The 20,363-nt window shown below is 39.5% G+C and overlaps 2 protein-coding genes across 3 annotated transcripts in view; both read left to right on the top strand.

Annotated features, from left to right (window-relative positions):
• LOC149740533 (uncharacterized) overlaps positions 1-663 on the top strand; it is a 38,531-nt gene extending 37,868 nt beyond the window's left edge. Inside the window, exon 82 of the mRNA XM_089872127.1 lies at positions 99-663. Within this exon, the coding sequence (XP_089728253.1) occupies positions 99-310 (212 nt within the window). The 3' untranslated portion in view covers positions 311-663. The remainder of the gene's footprint in view (positions 1-98) is intronic.
• A 241-nt stretch (positions 664-904) lies between these two features.
• LOC149740532 (ATPase family gene 2 protein homolog A-like) lies at positions 905-19,798 on the top strand. Of its 2 annotated transcripts, none has more exons than XR_016384376.1 (14): positions 905-1,153; positions 1,565-1,647; positions 1,959-2,132; positions 2,452-2,646; positions 3,038-3,544; positions 3,825-3,954; positions 4,171-4,340; positions 4,845-4,984; positions 5,403-5,651; positions 6,127-6,336; positions 6,930-7,063; positions 10,284-10,401; positions 13,316-13,647; positions 16,498-16,628. XR_016384376.1 is itself a non-coding variant. In XM_089872003.1 (14 exons), the coding sequence occupies exons 1-14, from the start codon at positions 1,050-1,052 to the stop codon at positions 19,756-19,758; spliced, it is 2,556 nt and encodes an 851-aa protein (XP_089728129.1). In that variant the 5' UTR covers positions 905-1,049; the 3' UTR covers positions 19,759-19,798. The 2 variants fall into 2 exon arrangements, 1 of the variants encoding a protein (XP_089728129.1); XM_089872003.1 differs by lacking the exon at positions 13,316-13,647 and adding an exon at positions 19,582-19,798 and having other exon boundaries at positions 16,498-16,662.
• The last annotated feature ends 565 nt before the right edge of the window (positions 19,799-20,363 follow it).

The following is a 20,363-nucleotide window of genomic DNA, read 5'->3' as shown; positions in this document are numbered from 1 at the left end:
ACAAAATATATTATTTTTATTCTGTTTTGCTTCATAGGTTTAAACTCGTTGTTGAAAGGTATAAATACTCGTTTAACGTTTCGCACCGTCATTTGTAGGACTTGTCCGCCAACGTTATCAATCCATAAAACGTTCTGAGCGAAGCAGGTCCATGACGATGAACCAGACATCCAGTTTGCGGACCTCACCAAACGGAGATTGGTCTGCTGCGGGTTCACTAACATCAAGTCAAAGTGCTTTGGGACAAAATAACAGCAGATTGAGTAACAGCTCTTCAAAACCGTCCGTTAATGTTAATTTAAATCTTTGAAATTTGTTGTTGTAATTTCACCACGGCATACCAGCTGTGTTTTATTGTAATAGGACCGATGTATTTATATATCTTAACATTGTGGGCGACTGCGGCATCTGTGCCATATTGTAAAGTTCAAACCCTTTTTGGTAACCGTAGTTCTGTATATTTGCTGTAAGATGGTTCTGTATCTTAGCGTTCAATGTAAACATTAACATCGCTGTTGGGTGGCAGAGCAATTCAATCATATATAAAAACGTTCATTGTAACAATTTTTATGTGAATGCTGTATTTCCGAATCTTTGTTAACAAACAATTTAAAAAATAAAATTAATGTTGTTAAAAATGAAAAAAAAAATATTGTCGAAAAGACTAAGAGGGTATTTCCCTGTAGGGGATGCCCTATTTCGCGCATGGTTTGCTTTGCTATTAATTTACAACACGATTTTTGTGGACATACGAATGATACGATTAGAGAACAGAAAGTAGTTGTCAAAAAACAGTTATACATAGGACTCCGTTGTGGTTAGCACTTGATCTAAGTTTGTGGGGGTATGACCTGTGAGCTTGTGTTGTTTTGAATGGTTGAGCTTAAGAGCTACGAATGTCGTTTATTGTGCAAAATACTTTTGTTTTATCGTTTAAGAGAAGTATATATTTTCATTACAGCTTAAAAAACTAACGTAAACCCAGGTTATACCATAGTGGCATATGGTAAGAATTAATACTGCTAAGCAGTGTTCTGTATGTGGGTAAAATGAGTGCAAAGAAACGTAACATCAAATTGGGTTGGAAGCAAGTGGGTGATGAAGAATATGTTTTGGAAACTGGAAGAAGTCCAGATGCTGATTTATCTTTCGGGTAGGTTAACAATAACGTAAAGTTTCGAATTCTGTAATTTTCTTTTTTATGATTTTTTTTTCTAACTAGATTAAATAGTATATGTAATATATAACATTGCATGCTATATTTTTTTAAAACATGAAATTGTTCACAACAATTTACTAGTTATTCAAATGACTTCATTTTTAAAAGCATTTCATGACTCCAACATTGTGCTTAAGCCATAAAATAAAACCACTGTTATAGGGTAGGCCTATACACACTACTTGCAAAATGACACACTACTTGCAAAATGAATAACTGAATCTTTTGTTAGAAATTATCGAATAAGTATTTTTTTTATTATATATAATATATATGTATTACTATTTTAAAAAAATTCCATTTTTATTTTCAATACCTAGCTATTAAATGAGTGTTGTATTACAGTGATGCTTCAAACCCCAAGGATAAAAACCCCAGTATTTCTAATGGTGTTTTATGCGGACAAGTTGTGGTAAAACAGATCAGAGGTAAGTTCAAACTATTTTGTTAAAAAAAATGTTAAATATGTTTGTAAAAAAATAAAATACATACACTGCAGGATTGAAAAGTTATGCCCTAAATCCCAGGTCCTTGACAAGGACCTCACCCACAAAGAATGGAATTGGAAAATCATTTAAATAACCTTTACTTATATAAGTTACTTGTTTACTGTGTTTTCATATCCCAAAGTGATAAAATTAAATGTTTATGATTATATTTAAAGTGTTTTTATTTTTTGAAAATAGTGAATGTGATTTGTTGAAACAAGTTCTTATATAATTTCCTAATTATATTTCAGACTTAAAACTGCCAGAAACAATCACAAAGTCTATTGTTGAAATCAACCCACAAACCATGCACTTATGTGGCATGCATATTGGGGGACCAGTCATTCTACAGACACAACTTTCTGAAGTGGACAATCCAGCAAATATTGCTTTACGAAGCTGGCCGTCTTCACAAATTCCACTTGGTGATTTAATATTTTATATTTATATATAAATGTATTAATACATATATATATATTAGTGTGTGTGTTTGTTTGTATGTGCTTTCCCTGCCTATGTGTATAAGCTATGGGACGAAATAAGTTGTTTTTTTAAAGTAAATATATACAAACATGTTTCAATCTCAATGCAGAAATGATTATGTGTGTGATTGTCCTCTTGGATAGGGACACCTTATATAAGGTTTTGAATGAAAAATATTATAATCCATTAAGAATTTCTCTTGTGGAATTGACTGTTCTGCTACAAACTTTTTTTAATACCGGAAAAAAATGTCGTTAACAGGAAGAATATCAATGTGTGAGAAACAGATGGTTGATGTAAATTGTGCATCAAATGACTTTATCTTTGTCAGCACTGCTCCTGATCCGATCCCCGCATCTTCTGTTGATCTTCATCCTTGTTTTGAGAGAACAACTGAACATGATGACATGTTTCTTACTTCTCCACATTTTGTTAACTTCCTCTCCCAAGTACTCAGTAAGGAACAACATTTTTTTGTTATGTTTAAGAAATGTACTGATATTCTATTCTATGTGGGTAATGTCCTAATGGAGGTCTCAGATTTAGGCCACTAATTTAGTTACCACACAGTAGAAGGAATTTGTCCCGCTGAATAACACATACTGCGACAAAAATGAGCAGTACATTTTAGATGCAATGCAACCAGGTAGTCTCTCGTTGATTGTCTAAACTGTCAGCCATACAATAAAAAAGTGAAAAATAGATTTGCTGCAAACATGCATGCGAACTCGCAAGCAACAGAAGGTGTATGAAACAGAACACCTATGTTATAACAATTGTCGTTGCCCACCATACGGGAATAAAACAAATAAAAAATCCAAACTTACATTCTTAACTTTATTTTCAGACAAAACTTACATTGTGAGTGGGCAGAAAGTTGAAATTTCATATTTTGGTAAACCTTTTGCGTTCAATGCATTTCCTGGGTTCAAACACACAAGTCAAAACAACCATAAATGTTTAGAAAAATCCTCTGCAGCCTCAAATGAGCTTAGCAGCTTAAACTGCAGCTTGGGGAATTTAAAACTGAATGGAAATCATAATATTCTGCAAAACAAATCAAGTAGTTTCATTTCAACATCAACTCCAGTGAAAATGGACAAGACTTCAGTTTGTGAGGCTTCTAGCTCAATTGATCAAAGTTACAGATTCTGTCCATCAGCCAAGGTGTTTGTATTTACTCCAAAAACAAATATCTATATCAGCGATATCAAAACATCTGAGGAAACAGCGAAAAATAAATTAAAATCTTCAATAAAATTTGATGACATTGGTGGCTTAGAGAAACAGAAACAGATTTTGACGGACATCGTGATTTTTCCGATCAAAAATCCTCTACCTTTCAACAAAGCAGGTCAGAGTATTGCCTGAGTAATAAGTGTATCTTATGAAACTTTCAAAATATCTAAATTACCACATTTTTAGGAGGTTAAATTTATAAGGGGTTAGCATAAACAAGTATTAGTTTTTTTTTTGCTTTTAAATTGATTTTGTCAGTGGTTTATATCTTTGGCACTTGTTTTCATAGATTTTTTTACTTTGAATTTAAACTTATGTATTTAGGAGGAATTTCAAATAATCAAAATAAAAACAAATGTAAAAAGTTAAAACTTTATACTTTTCTAATTGATCAGGAGTAAAGCCTGTACGTGGAATATTACTTTGTGGGCCACCTGGTACAGGGAAAAGTATGCTAGCTAAGTCGATAGCTGGAGAACTGAATGCTAATATGATGTTGCTGCGTGGTACAGAAGTCATGAGCAGGTGTGTTTGTTATTTAGCACTAGTTTTAAAACCAGTTTTTTAAACAAGTTTTTTTGGTGTTCTTTTCGACTGTACATTTCCGTAGTACTTTACGGATAATTTAGAAACTGTAAAGGTAAGGTAGTATTTGCTGAGGTCATTCATGTTTTAAAAATAAAAACAAATGTAAGATTTTTATTTTTTTTACCAAATTAGTAATTTTTTACCAAATTTCAGATTTTTTGGCGAAAGCGAAAAACAACTGAGTTCTGTGTTTGATGAAGCACGAAAGAGATCTCCATGCATCATTGTCATCGATGATGTTGAAAGTTTGTGTCCGAGACGAGATGCATCACGAAGTGATGTTGAGAAGAGGATTGTGGCTTCGTTTATTTCAATAATGGATGGTGGGTTTGTGTATAGATAATTTGTTCACCACAGCTAATATTACACGTTATATTACAACGTTTGGTGCTTTGCAAATCAAGTTTACTTTTTTGTGAACTATTTACTTTATTATACAGTCTGGGATACTAGCTGTTAAATAGAATGAATGTGTTAAAAGACTGCATTATCATTGTCTCTAAAGACACCCACATGCATCTCTACATTAAATAAATAAACCACTCTTTTTGTTCTTACAGTGCTGGCAACAACAGCCGTTATAGCATGGGTGTCATATCATATATAAAATTATAAAATTAATCTCCATAAAGTAGCATACTTGGTAGTTGGTAACTTGTAAGCTGCCACAAGGTGTATGAAAGAGAACACCCGTGTTTAACGACTGTCTTTTTCTACCACACAAGGATAAAGAAAGTGTCCTTCATTCATTCGTATTCTGCCCGCTTACAATTTACCATGTATGTTATTTACCAATAATTCAGAATTTTATATATTTTGATTTGTAGCTTTGAACAGTTGGGAGGAAGATGTTGTTGTCATAGCAACGACCAGCAGACTTGAGTCTATTGATCCTGCTCTTAGAAGATCTGGAAGATTTGATCGAGAAGTGGATGTTGGTATTCCATCTTCTTCCGACAGAATGGAGGTTAGTAGCCCAAAGTTATTTTTGTGTAATACAACATATACAACTATTGAAATTCAACTGACACTATGTTGTTTTAAATGCTGTGAAAACCAAAAAATGCAGTAGAAAAATGTAAAACATTTTCCGAAAAACAAAAATTTTCTAGATAAAAAAAGCCGAAAGTGTTTTCTGTTTGCTCAGAGCACTTAAAAATATTTAAGTGGCATTGTTGTATTTTAAAAATCACAATAAATATTATTTCTTTAAAAGAAAGACGTGACCGACTGTTACATGATGACTGTGTGTATTTCATGCACTGCTTTAACAGTAGTTTATAAAAGTATGTTCTTTCTATTAACATACTGTATAAAAAAGATTTAAAAACCATAACTTCCTTACAACATTGTGCAGATTTATCATTGAAGTATCTTTAATGCAGATACTGATCAAACTCCTGGCAAAGAAAGAGCATAGAATCAGCAGAGAGCAGATGGAAGCACTTGCGGACCAGGCGCACGGTTACGTTGGGGCCGATCTTTGCGCTGTATGCGGTGAAGCTGGCTTGCATGCAGTGAAGAGGTGTACAAGTACAGATGATGACGTCATAATCACTTCTGATGACGTCACGCATGGTTTGAAGGAAGTCCCACCAAGTGCAATGCGAGAATTAATCATCCAAGTTCCTAAAGTGAGCTACAGTTATTCTGTCTGTAAATAAATGTGCCAGTCCGGCACCATGCAATGTGGTAAGCTTGCCTTTATCCCAGTGGTTACAGGTTCAAGACTTGGCGCTGTTATCTGTTATCATTGCTGGCCTATGTGTTCTTGGACAAGAAACAAACAGCAAACTCTGTTTATGTCTTGTCATATCGCAAACCGTCTGTCTTTTAAGTTCACAAAACTAACTCCAGAAGATCTCTTTCGCATTTACAGTACAATTTAACTATTTAAGCAGATGGTGTGTTTGGTAGTATTCTGTTTGGTGTTGTGTGAAAGTAATTAAGATTAGATGAAATAGCCTGTTTCAGATTCTAGATGGCAGGAATTTGAATAATATGCAAAAAGTGTTTTTACAACATAATATTAGCCAATGTAATATAAATATTCTGAATAAAGTGTCAATGTAATATAAACATTTAACCAATTATATACATTTTTTCCAGGTGCAATGGTGCGACATCGGTGGTAACAAATTTGTGAAAAAGAAGCTTCAGCAGGCCATCGAGTGGCCATTAAAGAATCCTGCGGCTTTCCAGAGACTTGGTATTGACCCCCCTCGTGGTGTACTTATGTATGGACCTCCTGGGTGCTCCAAAACCCTCACAGCAAAGGCGCTGGCGACGGAAAGCGGTCTCAACTTTATTTCTATAAAGGTGGGGAATATTTGAATGTTGCTCACTTACTTTATCCTCGCGCGGTTGGAAACTGACAGTCGTTATAACACAGTTTTCTGTTTCATACACCTCGTGCCAGCTTATGAGTTATCATGTATGTGACTTTATGGGTGATTATTTTTTGACGTATTCTTCTTTTTTTTTGTATGGCTAATAATTTCGACAACCCATTAGTGACCACTGGGTTGACGCAATTGGCGTTAAGTGTCTTGCCCAAGGACACATTTGCCCACAGTGGTAGCAGCAACCAGTCTTGAACCCATTACCTCTGGGTTACAGGTGGGCGTGCTAACCACTTTGCCCCCGCGTGGGATTTGTGTTGTTCTATCATAGGATTCTGTCATAGAATCTGTAATATATACTATTATAGTAAATTGGCTGTTTCTGCAAGAATTTGTATCAACCGACGCTTCAACGTTCTATTCAGGTCGTCTTCATCAGGGAGAATGACATTTAATAAAAAGCGAGAAACTGATAGTATATTATCTGTAACTTTTATTTAAATTAAATTAACTTAGTAGCTTATATGATGAATAAAAGCTGTCATGGCATTACTTTTATATGTTTTTCAGGGTCCAGAATTGTTCAGCAAATATGTGGGTGACTCTGAAAGGTCAATTCGGCAAATTTTTGCGAAAGCTCGTTCAGCTGCACCAGCCATTATATTTTTTGACGAGCTGGACGCACTAGCCATTGAACGCGGAAGGTTTGTTGTAATTTTCCATTCACTTCATCATGAGTAATATTTCGTGAGAATTCTGTGTGTTTTGATTTTTATTAGTTACACGTTTTATAACCACTGTTGTTTCACTATCACTTTTCGTTTTATATCAATCTTAGTTCACTTATTCTCGCAGTACTGACTGGTAATATTAGTACAATGTACTGCACGTCTGCACTTGTTGTAGTTTAAATTTAAATTATTCTCTGTGCAATATTTAAATTAAATTCATTAGTTAAACTATTATAAAAGACATAGACATAAAACATTGTGTCGCTGTAATTGATTCAGTGGCGTTCACTGACTGTATTGTTCGTTTAAACCGGGACACGGCGCCACGAATTATTGTACATTTATTGAATCCAATAGGTGGCACCATCGAGCTGATTTTACGCCACGCTTTACTAAAGCGACACTTTTGCTTATGCTGCTGTGCTAAAAATAACACAGTTCTGTTCCGTACTTTTGTCGGTTATTTGAAAGTTGTCGTCATACACTCGTTGAATTATCATACGATATGATTTAATATTAACCACATTGATTTTACCCGTTTGAAAGTTTCTATACGACTCAGTAGTTAAAAAAATGTGAAAGCAAATATTAAACGAAATTATATTTTACGTCACAACCCGCTTTGTATACTAAACCTATTTTTAGCACACTACTTTCTCATAATTCGTTGGAAAACTTGTATTTAAGCAGTAAGTAGCTACAGTCCCTCCCGTTCACATTCGTCTTGTAGAAAATAGACACGTGATTTATTTTAATGCTTGCAGCAGATTCTAAAATCTGACAATGTGCGGTTTTGCGGCCGCCTATAACAAAGGGCTTGGACCCGGTCTCGTACGTCGTATCCCTGCGCCATTTAGCGCGCTAATGCATTTTTTAAATATTCGCGGTCGTTGCCGCGTCCCGCAATCGGATTAAGAGCAGGTGACAACCGGTCACGTGATCCCGACCGCAATTTACAACACTCGGATGTTGCGGGACATCGGTTAACCTGTCATCTATTTTTGTCATCGTAGAAATTCTCGTTAACGCCTCTTCACCACAATATTACAGTAGAATCGCAGTAAGCAGGGTCATTGTCTAATTCCCCAGCTCTTGACGGGCCCATTCAAATCAAATAATCGTATGCTGATTGCCCATCCTCCTATCCGGATCCAATCAGTTTAAAGCACCCGCTGCCAATTAAACAGCTTGTCGATTTCTTTAATCTGTTTAAGTGGAGCCTGGCATCGATTGCTGGCACGATGACCTGCTACCTACCGTTGTACTTGTATTTATTTAATATAACCAAACGTAACAACAGCGTTGTTAACAATTCTTCGACACCAAGCTACTCGAAGTTTCGTTGTTTTTATTATTTATAAACATGTACTAGCGAACTCAAGTACTCTCATCAAAGATTTTTCTATATAGTTGAACAATAGCCATAACGGCTATCAAATCAATTGACTTTTGGCCGATTCTGGACGAACTGGTGGTCATATAATATGTGTGAGCCGATAAATGTTTAAGCTACCTTTAAATTAAAAATCGTAAGAGAACAAGCGTAAACTTGTGGACAATGGGTTTAAGACTTTATAAAGGCACCGTGTTTTCATAAGTTTTTTTTTAACTGCGTTCATATGATACACACGCGAATGGTAGTTGCTCGTGCCGGTTACCTGAAGTCACGTCCGCAAATGAATATAATCGAGTCTAAGTATACTCGATGAGGATTAATCTCAACGACCTGTTGCGTTGGTTTTATGAATCAGTCGGTGCACTCGTTGTATCGCACGACACTCCTCTGCCATCATCCCAAACCGTGTTGTGATTCGACCATTTCAGCGTTGTTGAAACTGTCCCGCGTTTCACCGGCGTGAGTGGCCCCTTCAAGTTCTATTCAAACAAAAATCATCGCGAGTTACACAGTGTCATCACAAGAAAGTGAAAAAACAGTACCATACCCCCCGGGCTTTGGACACACCTATGTTGGACTCTATGCTCATTTCCGCATTTGCCAAGTGCCATTATGTACGGATGTCGAATCCGGTTCTACTCCGCGAAGTCAAGTGCTCGCTCACACGCACCGATGTTGTGCTGTACCAAAGCAAGGCGCGTTTCGCCCGAAGCGCGGTGAAGTTATGGCTAATCCCCGTTTAGTTTACTGTTTTAATCACAAGTGCTTTTCCCGTGTTCACGAAGTCATGTTGTTATTGTTTGGACGGTCGTTGTGTCACCGACTCGAGTACCTTGGCTGCTGAAAGCCAATTATATTTGCTGTTATGCCAAAACGCCGCGCGAAAATATGACGCAATCCAACCGCAGCTCTATGTCATCCGACCTCAATTATGACATCATAGCTACAGCTGCGCCATCCGTCGTAATAGCTTCCGCTCTTAAAAAGTTTCAAGTGATGGGAGCTTCCTGTTCTGGAGCCCAAGCTTTCCAAAATGGTGGAAAACGAGCCGCCCCACTCCGAACTCCATTGTCTGGCGACCCGGTGCTTCGTTATTTAATTCCCGCCGATAAACGTCAGCCTGGGTTCTCACAAATCAGGGATTTTCGTCCTTGAGCCCTACATTCCTTGTTGTGGTTTTCTCACGGGCGAAACGAACCCTGACCGTCAACCAGATTTCTCAAATTCTTCACCCCGTCCCTATTGTCGCTTGAAATGGTAACGACCGATCTGATTCCCGGCTCCCACCGCGTCCCAACCATGCCGGTCACTCAATCCTGGCTGATAATTCGGCATCTGCATTGTCCGCTTGTTGCCGAAATAATTTAATCTGAGCCCCGCATTTTGTCGTTGAGGCCAAAGGTCGACCGCTACTTTAAACTCAGGTTTCGTATTTTTAAAATACATTACCAAATGCGCCAATTTCCGATGCCAAAGTTATGGCAGTAGAAAATATTTTTTTGGATAAATGCCTATTTTCAACGTTTTGTATCTCGAATAGAATCCAATATATCCGTCGGCGGGCTTTCCAACATGAGCTACCTTTGCTGCGTATTGTCGCTATTTTTTTACATATTTTCTAATATATACGATAATAACTATACAATATACATATATAAGAAGATTAAAAGACTCGAAGGTAAACAAGATCTGAATTGACCAACAGCGGTTAAGCATATACAAGTATACGTAAAAACCGTATATGGCCGCTTATTACTCTCCCCTAAATGATACCAATATTTTATATTTCTATGGCAGTGGGAACGCAGTAGCCGACCGAGTTCTCGCCGCGATGCTCACCGAGATGGACGGAGTCGAACAGCGTCACGACGTCATCGTCGTCGCTGCCACCAACCGTCCAGATATGATTGACAAGGTATGTCACGTGCTCGGTCACGGCCGAGTGACGTTAAACAAGGATTTTTTGTTCGCGTTGTGTCCGTGTTGGGCATGATGTTTTCGCCGTAGCGGTCAAAGTTCATCTCTTCCCGCCGGACTACGTTCCACCTTAAACGACCAACGATTGCCATCTGTTTGTCTGACCGCCTAATGTCCTTATCCTACATGTAACAAGCACAAAGCGGCGCTTTATTTCGGCGGTAAACGCGGTGTTATTATGACGTAAAATAACGGGCATCTTTGCAGCCTGGCAAATAAGCGCGAAATCGTTTTCCGCCTGATCCGCCACGGTCTAATGAGAGCGCGGAGACTTTCAAAGGTTTGATGTGATCTTAATGAACTGCCTCGTTAGTCGCCCGATGGCCAATTCGGGGCTGCGGCGCGCTGATTATTACGTCATAATGCGAGGAACCGCATTTCGTCCTTTCTTCTGTACTTCGCGGAATTTGCGCCAATTCTGCTAACCATCTCGATTTTCCGGCGGGTATTAAACACGGAACGGAGAAAGGTTAGTATCCGGAAGTAACCGCAGTCACACGCTCTTATCCCCGTTTATTCAGTAAAGATTTCTTACTTCGTAGTCTGTTTATTTCATGGTACATTTTCCTTCTTAGAAGTATTGTCTTAAAATTGTTTTCCGCTGCATTTAGTAAACGATGACTAGTTTTGAGTTTATCGTTTATCTCAATTCTTCATTTGCTATTAAGAGTGAATTACCAATACTCAAAGTTCACATATATACTCACTATATTAATTTCAAATCTTGAAAATCTAAATAGTCGATAGTGCTGCTTTAGTTAGGCAATATAATACAAAAATTAAAGTTGGTACGCTTATAATTGGAATTGAACCCCATCGAAACTTTAATTGTGGATATATTCCCCATATCCTATTACTGACCGCATTTCAGCTATATACGACTTTAGATAAATATTTGTTTAAACGTCCGAAAATTTGGTTTAGGATTGAAAATTTTCTAGTAATTCTCGCTTTCTCAATTTGGGACAAATTACATCGCGGTTTTCCGGATTGGTTGTTATTCTGGTGTATGATTCAGACTTTAATTTCCTATCTACCCAGAATCTCATTTTTAGAGGTCGCAGTGACGCTGGGTTCATACTTCCAAAAAGCTTTGTTACGTCACAAATATGCTTATGACGAGTAAACATGTTTTTCCTGTTTCGAACTGACAAAAGATATCGATTTTTCGTCGTATACGCATTTTAAAAACAACGGACTAAATCGAACAATAATCAAATAATGCGCTTCGTATTGTACTGCGCATCGGATGACGTCAGTTAGACGCAAGTCCTATTTAATTGCCACGTTCTTTGACGCGTGCGTCAAATTCAAAGAGATGTAAAAGCGAAAATTAAACTAGATTATTTTTTACGTCACAACCCGCTTTGTATACTAAACTTGTTTTCCAGCTTACCACTGGCGCGTAATTCGTTCGAAAACATGTTTTTATGAAGTAAGCGGTCAGCGTCGCTTCCGTTGTTTTTGTCAAATTGACATCCGCTCATTTCGCCGTGTATTAATTGCTGAAAACCTTATGTTAAAATAGATGACACCAGGCCGCTGTTTTTCGCTTCGAGTAATAAATTTCAGGTTTTAATTTAACGGGATTCGGAAGGAAATTTTACAATGCACCAACAGCACTCAATGTAGTGGTGACGCTAATCCCCCTAATTCATTTATTTTCACCGCGATTGGTACGTTCAACTCTCCGTTAACTGGCCACGCTGTTTCAATCGTGGTGGACATTTGTTTTGCTTCATATCCAAGTCATGAACTCACTTGCGGCTTTCGTATTTCGTCATCTATACTCGAGGCGCGTTTGCGTCCGTGTGTGCACGCGCGTCACTGTTGCGTAAATCCTACCACGTGACCCGTGACGACACAAAGCGACCGAGCTCGTTCAAACGGCTTGGCATCCAGCCCTATTGTGACGAAACATTGCATGTTGCTGTCACGCGACAATGTGTATCTCGAGCAGTCATCGGAGGGTCCGATTCCACCGAATATTCAACTGTTAAAAATATACTACAGAACTAAGAATGATGTAGATCCTTTTACGACACGGTTTGGATATGCGGACGCTGCATTAGCGTAAGTATGCTTCCTTTAACTAGAACTGGTAAACGGGACAAATGTACTCGCTTTTTGTGGTGCAAAAATTCCGGCCATTTCTATAAAGCGCTGCAGCCCTCTAAAGCTTTTAAAACACTGTTATGGGTGACTCTGCGTGTTGGCCTTCTATTCTTAGGCTTGTGTTTGTTTTACAAACTTCCCTGCGGGGTCCCAGTTTATCCCAGACCCCGTGGTCACGCATGGCTGACTGGGTCCAATTTAACGCTGCGTTGGCTGTGTCTTACCCAAACTCCACCAGCCGAAATTACAATTTTTCTCCAATAACCCTATAAGCCTGTGGAAACAGTTCCGACATTTCCCATCCAATCCCGTATCCCCCCCAGGTGCTCGCCGTTTGCAGATTTCCGCCATGGTCAAACAAAGTGACCTGGCAACACTGCGATCGAGCTAAAGTTTTTGTTTGTTGTTGCTTAAACAAAGCTGTTGCTTCGTGAGGTGTTTCGCGATTTTTCGCACAGGTCTCACATCGCGACCGGTCCGCCACCGTCTGGCGCTCGCGAGCTTCGGCAGTGCTGGTTTTGTGAACGGAGATTTTATTAAAAAATTCCACAGCTCTTTGTCATTGACCTTTTTGTGCTAATCCGTCAATCGGTGTCGGACTGGTTTGTGTACTTTGCCTTCGTGTTGATGCAAACAAATGAACACCATCAGTTACAAGAGCCACGTTTGAGTCTATATGCCCTGTTATAATTCCCAACACTTTTTTTTTTCGTAACTTTCCCATCCCCACCCTACAGGGCAGGACAGTCGTGCGACCCGCATTGCGCAATCTTTTGTGACGTCATAATCGCTGTTGTTTACGTGTCGGAAGTGGCTCCGGACATGGTAAGACGCGCAAACAAACAAAGACCGACGACCGCTCGCCGATCACTCCCTGCTGTACTACGATTCGCTGAAACTCTCTCTTTCCTCTGAAAATTATTTCGCCAATAGTTCAATCTATAAGTTGACATGGGTCAAAAGTGGACCGTTGTATTGTCGTAATTTAGTAGAACGGGGGAAGACAGGACACCTTTAACACGTAAATTCAAATATCCTGATCGTGTTTTAAACAACCAACAACGTCTATGTGAGTCGTGAGGATACGTTTTTTTTTAATTCTGTGAATGTTCTTTGTTTACTTCCAAATAGAACTAAAAATAGTACAAAAAGTGTTTCATTTTTCCCCACCCTACTATATATTTTATTTTGTTAAACCTTTGTCCGTCACATAGAGAAGTAAGATTACACAGCTCGTCTTTATTTAATAATCGGAATACCGAACCTGTATGAACTTGGCCATCCGTGATATTTACAGAATACAGTCATCGATTTTTGACTATTGGTAAAGCCTACATACGTGAAGGGAATTTCCATTCGAATACAAATATCATATCCTTCTCACTTTATCAATGCAAAAATTTTGTTAAAAAAGAAAGCGCGACCAAATGCATTCAACTCGCTTTTCATACCAACTATGTATTTTTAAATTCAATTTACCTTATTGTTTAAATTGCCAAATAATACAGGCGTATAATACAACCAATTGTTTTCCGAAACAAAGCTTTAAATTCATTATTGTGCATTGAGATTGGCTTAAGTGAATTCCGGCATTTCTAGGCGTCTTGTAAGACACGCCAGCACCTACGTTGCCAATCACCGCTCCTCTATGTGCCATAGCACGTCTTCGTAATTACGTAATTCCAACGTGGAGTCACGAAGCGAATGTGTTCGTTAACCATTGTCCGTTGTGTTTTCATTACAAACGGAATACGCGCGCGTTCGCGGCCGGCGTGATGTAGTGACGGGCGTGGCACTGTTGTCCGTACGTACGCCTGAACACGGGCAGAGTCACGGCTTCCATTTATCGGTCTCCTACATCGCATGTAGCAGCATTCCGTCGGTCAGCATTGGCGGGCGTTGAAGCACGTTATACACATATGCAATCCACGACTTTGGCGCGATAAGCCGAAATTATGATAATGCCTAAACGTTAAGGAAAAAGGTTGAATAAAACGTGTATCATTAATATGAATGATGCGTTAAACGGAGCCATTTAAAATAAACGACCACTGATCTGATTCATGCAAGTGCAACAATGAATGTTTTGGATGTGTCCACGGATCATAACTTTAGATATTACAAATCTAAAAGGCTTTATGTATTGTTGAAGTGTAATATGTCGGTCAGCCTTTTTGGCCCAACACCGTTTTGTCCGAAACTTGCTCAGGGACATTAACCTCCTTGAATGAATATATACCTTCAATCAAGATAAACCAACACTGCCGTGACAGAGCAAAAATAAAACTATACCTAATGTTTAAAAAACACTTCAGAAGAAACGCTGTAAACGCGCTTGTGTTTTGTATATACCGTATCGCCATTTAACAAATACCTGCTTAGTAATTTAAAGGTGTGGCTGGGATGTGTATTTTAGTATGTAGTTGGGTGGGAGAAGGTGGGACATCGTTTTATTCTTTATTTTCTCGTCACATTTGGTAGTAAACAAAGAAAATTTAAAAAAAACTATGAAAACGGATACTACGACTTTTATAAACCATTTTGGGTATAGTATTATGTACTATATGTAACAATTTATTGTCACGTATTAATCCTTGTTTCAATGTGGTAAGTCACGCTTTATTATTCCAATAATTCCATTATTTCACGAATTTCGTAAAACTATCCTGTTTTAGCGAATCGTGCGTTCAAGTTTCGAGGTAAACGTGACATGGCTTACAATGAAATCGCCTTTTCTTGAAAACTGTGGTCGATACGGTTTTACTAAGCGTGCGGTATATACATAACATTTGGTATTTCGACTCTATCGACGATATACCTGCTTCTGGTAAACCCAAAATACTACTGCTGTATTGGGGAAAACTCGCTGCGCGCAGCAGCTATAACGTGGTTTGGTATATTTCCTTTTTAGCCTGGTCGTCCTAATTACTTGCGCCATTGTTTGAAATTTTGAATGGGTTGTTGCGAATCAAAAAGCGAAACAACGTTGGTATGCCGGGATATCTCGCAGTTGGTCGACAGCGAACAAAGGGTCAGGAAGCGGCGAACAATTGATCGGAAGTAACGGTACATGTGAGGCCACAAGGCTCTTTGTGACGTAACAAAAGCGGATCAGTCGAAAAATGATTCTACTGTATACAAAGGTTATGATACGCTGGTGACCTTTTAAAGTAATTTCAATTCCGGACGGATTGACTGACTTATCCGTGACAAGAGATGTAATGTAAGAATTCTTCAGTGTCCTAAACATAATAGACAGTGGGTGTTTTATTCTTCAAACCAAAACAGCATACGACCTTGTAACTATAATATTTTTTTAATAGTGCATTTACTAATGATGCGTTAGGTTAAGTTCGTTTGATTCAACGCACTTTTTGGATATATTGTAAAATGTAAACCTATTTCTTTGTTCCCGCTTAGCATAAAGCAGTCTTATAAACAAGTTCGTTTTTCCGTGAGCTCGTAACGTTTAATGTCAATATACCAGTCGACTGGGACAGGCATATACATTCTAATGAACATTCTTTCCATATTTTGATCAAAGATGCGATACCGCTATACCTCCCACGCGGTGGAGGCCAATCGTGGCTTTGATAAGAACATATTTCCTCATGCTTATAGTATTATGCCTGTACATTTCGCGCACATGACTCCTTCGCAGTTTATACCGGTTTGTGACGTCACAGTATACTTTATTGGCCATTCAATGCACCTATGCATCTTTTTTTTTGTTGTGGTGTGAAAAATATTAGGAGTATTGTTATATTGTACATACCGGTGAAAACTGCGGTAGAAACTGCATTTTGAACGGTAGGAATTTAAAATAAAATTGTCATTCGTTTTCGTTTTACGAATTACCAAGTATACGTACATATTCATTGGGGCGCGGTAAGATTTTCATCTATTTTATTATTCTAAGGCTTTACTACGACCTGGTCGAATCGACAAAATAATTCTGGTGCCCCTTCCTGATGCTGAAACAAGACGCGAAATTTTCCGAATCCAGTTCCGAAAAATGCCGATCGCTGATGACATCAGTATGGAAGCATTGGTTGCGAAAACGGAACGTTATTCAGGAGCCGAGGTAATTTGATTAATACTTTTTGTTAGGAGGTATACAATATATTCTCTATGTAACGGTATGCTATGGAATGAGAAATAGATAAGCGTATACACGTTGAAAACTTTTTTTTGGGGGGGGGGGGGTCGCAAAAACATGTCAATGTTTGCCTAACTACGACGCATGTGAGGTGAGAACTGAGGCCAATGCATATACTTGTATAATACGTAATATATAGTGCTGTGGGTATAATGAGATATACCCTTGTCACCCAAATCCCATTCTGATCGGAATTAAAACAATAAATATTTATGCACAGCCTTGAATGTGACAAAAAGCAGCACATGCTTGCCTTCGGTAAAAATAAGTCATATTTCGTCTGTACATGCAGTCGATATTTTGCTCAATAATTAGTCGCCGCCGATAACCACATGCTGGTGCGAAATGCGGGTAGTGTTGGCCGTCTGTACATGTCTGCTATGAAATAGTTAATTTACCAACGCGAAGCTTCTTATATTATACTCCAACAATAAAGACACGCTTGTTTTTCGTTTTAAACAAAACATTTTTTAAAAATTACTTTCATACTTAATTGCTAAAAGTGAAGTTTAGATTTTACAACAGTCGAACGTCAGAATTTCGAATTTCTGCACTAAAGTACGCAATATAAACTTTCTCTCGAGTTTTTTTCTTGTAAGCTTGATCCAAAGTGTACAAAAACACGGGTTTAGCTGTTATAAAGGTCGGACCTCGGAATGTTGCCTTTCTGCACAAAAATAACCTAATAGCCATATATTTCCCAGCGTATAAATAATTCAAAAATTATCAAGCACGTCATTCTGGAGTGTCGACGTGACTTGCACGGCGCAGTTTATTTTCATTCGAATTACGATTTGCAAACTTGGCAAAGGTATTGTTACCGAAGCGCCGGTTGGAATGCCAATTAGCGGGCCGGCTTCAACAGTATACGCACCACGCATACGAACCGCTGCTGGTGTCAATCAGTGTTGCTTCGCATACAAACACCGACAATTCTCTGTCCCGTGTTTACTTTCGGCATGTTGGGCGCACTCGCAAATCAAATTGGCCGGAAATGGACGATCATCCTTCGAATTTCGCTCTGCGCTAATTCTGCTGTCTCATCGTCCAAATTTAAACTTACCAGAATTGGCACCGTTTGGTCAGCTGTGGTATGTGCTGCATTTCAGTGCTGGATTGCGAATGGTTCTTTATACCATCCTTGGAGGTTTGAGGTCGTATCGGGTGGAGGCATGTTCACAACGGTTTGCTTATCACACCCACGTCGTTGAAAGTATCGCCAAAACAAACGCGAAATGTTCGCCCTGCCCACTCATGGTCGCTAATACTTCATAACGACGAGACACGATTGAGTTCGCTCAATCTACTACAGAGAGGGTGTGCACATAATGCCCGCTGTGTGTTTCAAACGATCCCGTCACTTTTGGCCCGCTCAATTTCCCGTGTGGTCTTTTTATCAGGCGTTTTCGACCCTTCTCTGGGCGCCCAATAACCTCTTAGCGTGGGCCCGTGCGGTGCCGATGTGTCTGTCCTATCTATGTCAACTACTTACGGCTTACCGGAAAGTATTAGGGGCTTGTAGCCGGCATCTCTCACCCCGACTTCGAGCGCCGTATCGCTCGTAAAGTGGAAGCGGCAGTCTCCCGTCCCGATAAGCCAGATTTGAGGACAGCTTCAACTTCCAAATAAGGAAGCCTCAAGATTCCACGCTTACTACGACTCAAGGCTGACGATTTAGTGACCTGCTATCAAAAGTCGACAAGTTAGATCGGAATTCATCACAGCATGCAGTGAATTACCGGCTTCTAAACCGGCATTTCCGCGGTCCGTTTTTAAAAGTTCGATGTTTTTAAGTTAAAACCGACGTTTTATTCATTTGTTTTATTATTGTACTGCCCTAGTTTTCCCAATCCCGCTTGTCCGGTTTGAAATCAATCAAACAATTCATTTTTTTCTTTTCCTTCCATTCGTCACCTTCTCTCGTGTCACCACCGCCAGCCAGTTTGATCCGGTTTAGCATCTCAAATTACTTGGCTCGAACCCAAACTTCAAAGGCTGCATGACGTCACGGCCCCAGGACCAGTTTTAATATAATCACGGTTATATTGAATAGCATTCGTAGCTATAGATAAGGGTTCAACACACCGTTCCCTTTTTGTTCACCGATAAAAGAGATCGTCGAAATGTTTTAAATTTGCAAATTCAGCCCGCTCGTGACGTCACAATCACCGGGTTGACGGCGTCGCGTTTCAAACAATTACGATTTTGCATCGCGATCAAAAATCGTTTTCGGAACTGTATTCCAATCAGCTGCCTCGACCCCGCTCACTGACGTCACAAAAGCCATACATTCCGACATGATCTCCCACACAATCAGCATTGTGTCGTAGCTCTGCTATTGTCCGACGCGGCCCCACGTGAGGTGACGTCACCGCAACCACTTATGTCGCTTCCGACGTTAAGTGGATTACGGGGTAGGTGGGAGGGAGGGGAGGACCCGGGATGTTCTTTCACCCGTGCGACGCTCAATTGGCCCGCTTCCAGCTCCCTCGCTTTATAGACGCGGAAGTGTCGATATAGTGGAACCGCTTTGATTGAGTCCTGAAAAAATAGCCCAACCGGGTCTAACAGGTGTTTCCAGCCTAATGGAGATCACCGCTTCAATCACTTGTAAAGTGTGACCGCGTGTAATCGAGTTAAGCCGTTCCTTCCTCAGCAAGTAAAAGTGCCGGTACAGGGCCCATGTAGGGCAGGGCGTGGTGTTCAATTCTTTCCCGTAAACTAATAAACAATTTCCTGTTTACTTTCCTCTTTTATCGAATCAAGCGGACAATATGTTATCGTTGTGTTAACTGATTGAGCTTCAGCTGCCCGACAATTCATTTCCTTGTTTTCTTATTATAGATATGCTCGGTTTGCCGCGAGGCGGCGCTAGAGGCGCTGGACGAGAATCTGGAATGCAGTCATGTGACATGGCAGCATTTTATTTCTGCCCTCGAATCCGTCATTCCCCAAACCAGCGAGGAAAAAGCGAAGATGTACGACGAGTATGGAAGGACGCTCCGGACGACGATTCGCTGATGTCGTATTATTAAAATCCAATTAAAAATGATTTTGAAAATGTTAGTGTCTTGAGTAAGGCGAGCTCTTGTTCAACATGCGTTGCTTATCGTGTTTTAAGAGTCGCCTTTCAACACTTGTCTTAATGTAGACGCAGAAGCAACATAAACGCGCTGTAGTTCTCCAGAAACACCATTCACAGCTTCTTATACAACCAAATACCGGCTGTTTATACTTCGCAACCAACACCGCTTGATATTTACAAACATAGTTTGCCATGTTTGGTGTTATACCGAGGTGCCGAAGCCTTCGCCTATTTACAAATGTCAGTTCAGCCCACGCTCTACTTATTCAGCGAATTCACACCACGCTTGTCATTACCAACTCCTGCGCGTCACTCGGCAATGATCCCCGGATCCCTAATCGTCGCCCATTGCTCGCCGCATCCTGTGTTGACGTTTCAGGGGTTGGATTTGTACGCGTGGGGTGACAAGCAAATTGCTGGTTGTCAGCAGTAAGCAACAACCCTGAACCACAGCAGATAATGAATCATTCGAACTCGAGAGTTGGTTTACACCACAACCGAAAACACTCTGTGTGTAACAATGTAACAAAACATCGGTGTC

This window comes from Ciona robusta, chromosome 2 (genome assembly GCF_009617815.1).
Source record: "Ciona robusta chromosome 2, ASM961781v2".
Classification (NCBI taxonomy): Eukaryota; Metazoa; Chordata; class Ascidiacea; order Phlebobranchia; family Cionidae; genus Ciona; species Ciona robusta.
Note: the sequence above shows the minus strand (reverse complement) of the source record. Positions and strands in the feature narration are given on the sequence as shown.

Coding starts and splice junctions, on each gene's coding strand:
- LOC149740532 (XM_089872003.1), top strand. CDS start 1,050: ATGAGTGCAAAGAAACGTAACATCAAATTGGGTTGGAAGCAAGTGGGT. Junction 2,647..3,037: donor CTTCCTCTCCCAAGTACTCA/GTAAGGAACAAC, acceptor CTTTATTTTCAG/ACAAAACTTACATTGTGAGT. Junction 16,663..19,581: donor AACGTTATTCAGGAGCCGAG/GTAATTTGATTA, acceptor TTCTTATTATAG/ATATGCTCGGTTTGCCGCGA.